Source organism: Mercenaria mercenaria, chromosome 14 (assembly GCF_021730395.1).
Source record: "Mercenaria mercenaria strain notata chromosome 14, MADL_Memer_1, whole genome shotgun sequence".
Classification (NCBI taxonomy): domain Eukaryota; kingdom Metazoa; phylum Mollusca; class Bivalvia; order Venerida; family Veneridae; genus Mercenaria; species Mercenaria mercenaria.
Window position 1 is genome coordinate 50,362,789 of NC_069374.1, and position 6,669 is coordinate 50,369,457.

The window sequence follows — 6,669 nt, forward strand, 5'->3', positions numbered from 1 at the left end:
TTGCAAGATAGTTTTATAAATAACCAACTATATTGTGCAGAAAGTATAAAACAGTTGGAACGCTTTTGAAATAATGCACACATTTTACATTATTCTTGCATTTTTCCCAATATCTAACTTTTATTTTCACCCACTTCATTTTTCAGTTTCATATGCAAAACATGGCAGAAATGAACATATTGAAAATTTTCACCTACACTATGGCCGAGTAGTCTTAAAAACCAAATTTATCTAAAACATACTTATCTTTTCACTGCAATTTTATTCTTGAAAACATATTCACCACGTGGTCTACAAATAACAAAATCAAAGCTTCTGTTCTAAACACAACATCACAGGATTCAAAATCAACATAACTGACGTTTTGGTGACTTTATGTTACAACTAAAATATAAGAACAAATACTAAATTTTTATCATAGTGCTAACCAATTCTGAATACTGAATTGCACATCAATAAACGATCTCTACGTTAAGCTGATCATCTCTAATAATTTTTCTCAAAATTCCATAACAAGAGGGTACTCTGAAGTGACTAGTGGCATAAGATTTTTTGAAAGATACTCTTAAAGACCCACCACGACCTAGTGACCTACTTTTTCACCAACAAAATCTTCATGAAAATCACTCTTAAAATACAGTTATACCACAAGATTTTAGGTGGACAATTTAGGCCTTTCCTGAATAAATGTGTTTTGACAACTTCATCTGTAAACTTATTCAGGAAATATCTTTTTAGCATAGTTTCAAATATATATGAATAACTGTCTTAAACTGTTGAAACAAAATGTGATCGAAATTTAACTAAATACACTGATTTATGTACATATTGCTACAGTAATTCAATAAATTCTTAAAACATTACACACATCTTGGCCATATATATGTCCCTGTCAATTTGTAACTAGATACTCGTTATTTCTCATTTTCTTCATGCAAAACATGTATAATTACCATCATGGAAATACAAAAGAATACAGTTATTTTATGGTGCCTCTTTAAAAATAACCAAATATAGTGTGCAGAAGGAACAAGCTTTCAGCGCTATTGAAGTAATGCAGCCAGTTTACATTATTCTTGCATTTTTTCCAATATCTAACTTTATTTTCACCCACTTCGTCATTTTTTCAGTGTCATATATACATTCTATGCCAAACATGGCGGAAATTAACATTGAATTTTTTTTTTTCACCTAAACTATGGGCAAGTAGCTTTAAAAACCAAATTTATCTAAACATATACTTATCTTTTCACTGCAATTTAATTTATGAAAACAAATCCACCACGTGGTCTATATTTAAGCTAGTCAAAGCTTCTGTGCTAATCGCAACATCACACGATTCAAAATCAATCAGCAACTTTCTATTGTTGTTTTCTCTGATTATGCTAAAAGCCAATAGCATCATCTGAAGAAAGAATAATTAACATATCTAATATTAAATCGAATTGTAAACGCTTTAAATACGACGAGCTGTAACTACTGAATCATTTACGCCCGATAAATTAAAGTACGAATACGTATGCTTCGCTTCGCTTCTACTTACTGATACAATATGCAGACCTTTTATGTACTAGTTCATAAATCTCGTCCCAGAAGTATATACATGTAATATTTACTTTCCTTCAATAGCAGGTTTTTTCGTCGTGAATTTATATTAAATAACATTAACAATAAAATAACACATTAAGCAAGAAAACATCTGCAAAGTCACAGAGAAAAACAAATAAAGCATCTATATGTGTTATACAAACCTTGTGCACATGTACCATAAAACTAACTGAAAATATACAAAACAGATAACAAATTTTAATATGCACGTTTTCTTTATTTGAACATTCTGACCAGACGGAGTAATTTGTTGCACAATTTGCACGAAAACTTCGTGACCCGAAAAAAACCTTCTCTGCGGTATTAAAACCGAATAACAAAGGATTATGAAGTTCGTCACTTACAAATTTGCTATATAGGTAACATATCCGCCGCTTAAAATATTCAAAATGTTTACAGATAAACTGTTTCAAATTTCTACAGCCAACATTACCACTAATTCAAGTACACAGTAGGCCGAAATTAAAACAAGATACATGTATTTTGTAAATCCGTATTAGCATATATCCCTTAGCGTTGATGAACCTTACCATGTCAATAATCTTTGTAAAAGATATTCTAGCCAAAATCAAAACTTTAAGCAATATGAAATGTCTCATTATGTGGAAACAGTATGTTGATAAATTCTAGGACATTCCCGTTACACGTGTCAAATTTTCAAACTAAAAATATTCATTTTGACAAAACACTACGGAACATTTAAAAAAGTAATAAATCTTTACCTTTCCGAAATTGCTACCTTTTTCGCTGAGTATTACGTAAAGTGTTCATTTCCAGATGCAAATGATGTCCAAAAACTGAATATTCATATCAGAAGGGTTTGTCAAGTTTTCTTACGAAAATAAACAAATAATCAAAATACTTGTTATGCTGTCAAATATTCAACCTCGAGTGAAGAATATCAATTAACAATCACTTATATAGTGCACTGAAAACATGAGAAAATCGTGAATTGCAAGCAGAAAACGCGGTAGAATAACTACCGGGAACTGGAGACAAAATAGTTAGCAGACGATGAAAAACGTGAATAATTTTATTTATATTCATTTTTTTTGTTCTTTTTTAAACAGAAACCAGTGACGGTGTTTCTTTATTTATTTAGTTAGTTAGATAGATAGTTATTAAGTTATTTTTTATTTATTTATTTATTTGTTTTGTTTATCAGGATATCGTTAGTGCGTAGATGCTCGTAGGACTACGAACACTTTTAGTATATCGTGTCCTTCTTGTTCTACTTTCTAACTGGGCCAAGTTGTTCGAAACTTTAACAGGCTGTAATTTTGTTTAGTTTACACTAATTTGTTTTAGCTCGATTGTGATGAAAGCTTGAAGCTTATTTTACCATTCTCGAGTCCGTTTTCTATGAAAACCAGTACTGGGGTCACATGAGAAGCCATGGTCGTGACCCCAATGATGCTCGAACCCACGACCACTGTATTAAGCTGTTAAACTAACCGCCTGTTAAATTTCTATTCAAGATACTAGTCTTGGTGGGTGGGAAACACTAGTATGATGTTTTAATTTTACTGTAAAGATGATTTAGTGTTTATAATCCTTAACAAGTACATTTGATTTTCTAAACTGTCGAAATCTACTGATAATTTAAAAGTTAATCGACCGTTAACTCAATCGCCTGATAAAGTTTCGAACAACTGGATCCAGCTGTTTGCAAATGTAAGGATCGTGCTAACAAGTGAACATAAAAAGTTACAACTGTTGGAAACGTTTCAGTGAATGTGTAAATTACGTTTTTACCCAGTTTGTTCTACACTACAAATATGTAGTTTATTGTAATTCAATTTTATTGATATCCAATAACATGGGGTCATTTTTACGATATTAATATGTAGAGGTTGTCGACTGAATTAACCTCCAAGTCTGTAATATTTTTTATCTCATTGATAACTGGTGAGCGTATTGCAAGGTCATTTAACTCCGGCGTTAGCTTGTATTGTTAGATGGTAAACTGACACGAAATTCACGAGTTTTTTGCCCAAGTTTACCCCGATATATATACAACGCTACTGTTGTATATGAAATATAGACGGGTACAACACGATGGGGAAACCACGTGACTAACTTGGATAACGTGCACGCAAAAGTGCTAAAAATAGGCCCGCTTCAGGTATGTTTTTTCACTATAACTTTTTTGATCCGCAATTGTTTTAAACGAAATAACGTGCATAAACCCTGCAATAAAAAGCTCTTTCAGCGCATATATGTAACTTGATGAAACTCCCTCCCGTTTTTACGTAATCTTTGCCCAACCGATTCGAAAGATGCAAAATATTTTGGTAACGAACACGTCTGTTCACAAGTTACGCACCTAGCACAGATTCTGCAGAGAATTTTCGCTGAAATTTAGGTTTAAAATAAAGCTTGTCATTGTCCAAAGTCCTGTACCAAATATTTAACATGACTATTCAGGAATATTAAAGATATCATAAGACAAAGGGTGCGGTAACGTACACGTTGCCGTTTTTCAGGGGGTGACGTACACGTCATTTTTCCCCAGAGGGTAACGTACACGTCAAAGACTATTTATCATGCACGTAGAACATCTTTGTCTTTAAATGACTGAACTGTAAACATTTTGATATTGTTAAAAAATATGCAGATGCAGGGAATAGGCTGTTTTTTTTTTTTCGGTATGTTAGTATATACAGAGATGCTACAGTGAAAATGAATAGCAGTTGGAATTTTATGGTCTAAACGTGTATGTTATTTTGACAAATAGACATTGTTAGCAGTTGCCATTTTAAATATCAAAAGTTAATTAGGTTTCTGGGAATAAACCATGTAGTTCTGTCTGTCAGCAGGGTTTAATCAAATCCATATGTTCAAATCTTCTTGATGACCCGTTGAAACATTTTTTATATTGTTAAAAAGATGCTGGAATTAGTATAAATTCTGAACGATAACTCGAACGATAGCATGTTTAGAATTGATGCCAGTGTAACTCAGCATATTTTTATAAAGTACATGTTGATTAGTTAAATTGAAATAAAATTAGACTGAAAGTTTTGTCGAAGAAAGTGGGTGTATACATCATGTTGTGGCCTTATTGTTATAGTTAGGCTAAATTAGCCGTTTTCGTTATTATATTTCAAGTGAGAAAAACAAAACTAAATGTATCGACATCAGTCATGTTGGTCAGTTTGTTTTTAAAAATTTATAAAAACTTGAAGGTGTTTATTAATCAGTCTAAATATGGCCATTTTTATTAAAAAGTTTTGACACAGTTTAATTTGTTACCGTATTGTGATACATAAAATGTTAAAACACAGTTTGAGATAAGACGCACCTTTGTTTTATGTTTTTAGCAGTAATCAGAAGTAGAGGACAGCTGATCAAAGAACGAGCTTCACCAAGCTTACCATACCAAGCCCGAAATGGAGCTTCACCTGCATCAGATTCTCCCCTGAAAAAAAAAACAATAAAAAAGCTTAATTTACCAGAAATCAATTCACATTTACAAACAACTGCCAGGCTACAGGATTATTGGTGGTTATCCGAGGGTCATGTGCTCAAATAACAGGAAAATAGCTATAAAATTTCAAAGTGATAGGTTGATCTCTGATACTTCCATTTTGAAAAATCAATGGGGAAAATTGGGGTAACGAATTTTCAGTTACCGAGTAAAGCTGGTAAGATGGTGGGATTTTTTTGAAGTAATATTAATACAGTAAAAAATGGTATTAAACATCGGTCATGTTTAAGGTTTAGCAGTATATCACAAAACAACAGATTTTTTAAGTAAATGAACAGCACCATGACAAACAACTTATCTGTCCAATACATGTTTTACTGTTCTGTCCCACAGAGTTGGATACTTAAACTATTCTAAATGAGTTGTCCCCCTTTAAATAAGAATGTCATTTGTAAAGAAAAAATGTAAACAATTGTCAAAAACGATGTTTTGCCGAGTTATGTAAAGTTTAAACACTCGCACGATGTTGCAAATGCATCAAAACGAAGACCTGTAACAGCTTTTAAAAAATGGTGAGTTTTTAAAGCCGCTGAACTGGCGAGAAGTGTGGCCCCTTCATGCAGTCCCTTTCCGGAATTGGACTACTAAAAAAGTACTATGCCTTATTCTCACTGATGTCATAACTTCAAAATGATTTATTTATTTTATCATGTTTTGTGAAGCAATTATATATATATATTACATCACTGCTGTACTATAAATTGAGTTTGTAAGTTGTTTACCAGTGTAAAACAGTGTGGGCCTCATCCACTACCAACAACTTGATGCTCTCATTTCTGCTTAACATACCTCTATAAGCTGAGACACCTAATATGTTTTCTGGAGAGGAAAACAAGAAGTCGAACCTCTCTTCCAAACATATAACATCTTCATCCTTTCCAATATATGTGGCTGTAAATCCAAGCGAACTGAGATATTGACACTGTTCTTTCATAATCGAAATAAGAGGCGTTACCACAAGCACTTGACAGTTTTCATCATGAAGCTGACGCCATATGACACCAAATGTCTGATAACAAAGACTTTTCCCACCTCCAGTCTTTACGGACAAAAACACATCTCTTCCTTTCACTAAATTTGAAATCGTGTCTTTCTGAAACTCTTTCAATTCGTCGATGTTAAATTTCGCACATATCATTTCGTAATCGATTGCTGAGGAAGACGCCATATTTGCAAGTGAGCCGAAGTAGTATAGAACGCAGGATGTGATTGGTTATCGGGTGCAGGAACATTTTATCCTGCAACCAATATAATTGTTTAATATCCAAATAGCGAAAACTACCGAACGGCAGTCAATTAACCCACGGGTGATAAATGGAGGTAACGGAATGGATCACCCGTGGGTATCCGACGATGACTGAATTCGAGTTTGAAATAGAACCTGAAAGTCTGTCCGGCGCCAGACAAAGTGACCGTGCAGACGACAACTACTCAGCCTACTGTCAAAGCTAATACCTCCAGATTCCAGCACGTAAATAGTGATGACATTAACACATTTATAGATCAGCAATCAAATAAAAATACTCTGTCCAAAACAATGAATGATCTTAAATTGCTGAATTAAATTTTTC

The 6,669-nt window shown here is 33.2% G+C and overlaps 1 protein-coding gene across 1 annotated transcript; it reads right to left on the reverse strand.

Annotated features, from left to right (window-relative positions):
• Nucleotides 1-347: 347 nt before the first annotated feature.
• LOC123526887 (probable ATP-dependent DNA helicase RecS) lies at nt 348-6,266 on the reverse strand. Its single transcript, XM_045306137.2, has 3 exons — nt 5,821-6,266; nt 4,913-5,029; nt 348-384 (listed from the first exon to the last, which is right to left on the reverse strand). The coding sequence occupies exons 1-3, from the start codon at nt 6,264-6,266 to the stop codon at nt 348-350; spliced, it is 600 nt and encodes a 199-aa protein (XP_045162072.2).
• Nucleotides 6,267-6,669: the final 403 nt, after the last annotated feature.

Bases quoted from the DNA above. Each gene is read 5' to 3' on its own strand.
- LOC123526887 (XM_045306137.2), bottom strand. From the start codon at position 6,266: ATGGCGTCTTCCTCAGCAATCGATTACGAAATGATATGTGCGAAATTT. The intron at 5,030-5,820 runs GTAAACAACTTA...TTTTTTTTTCAG, and splicing joins GCCCACACTGTTTTACACTG to GGGAGAATCTGATGCAGGTG. The intron at 385-4,912 runs GTGCGTCTTATC...CTTATATTTTAG, and splicing joins GCTAAAAACATAAAACAAAG to TTGTAACATAAAGTCACCAA.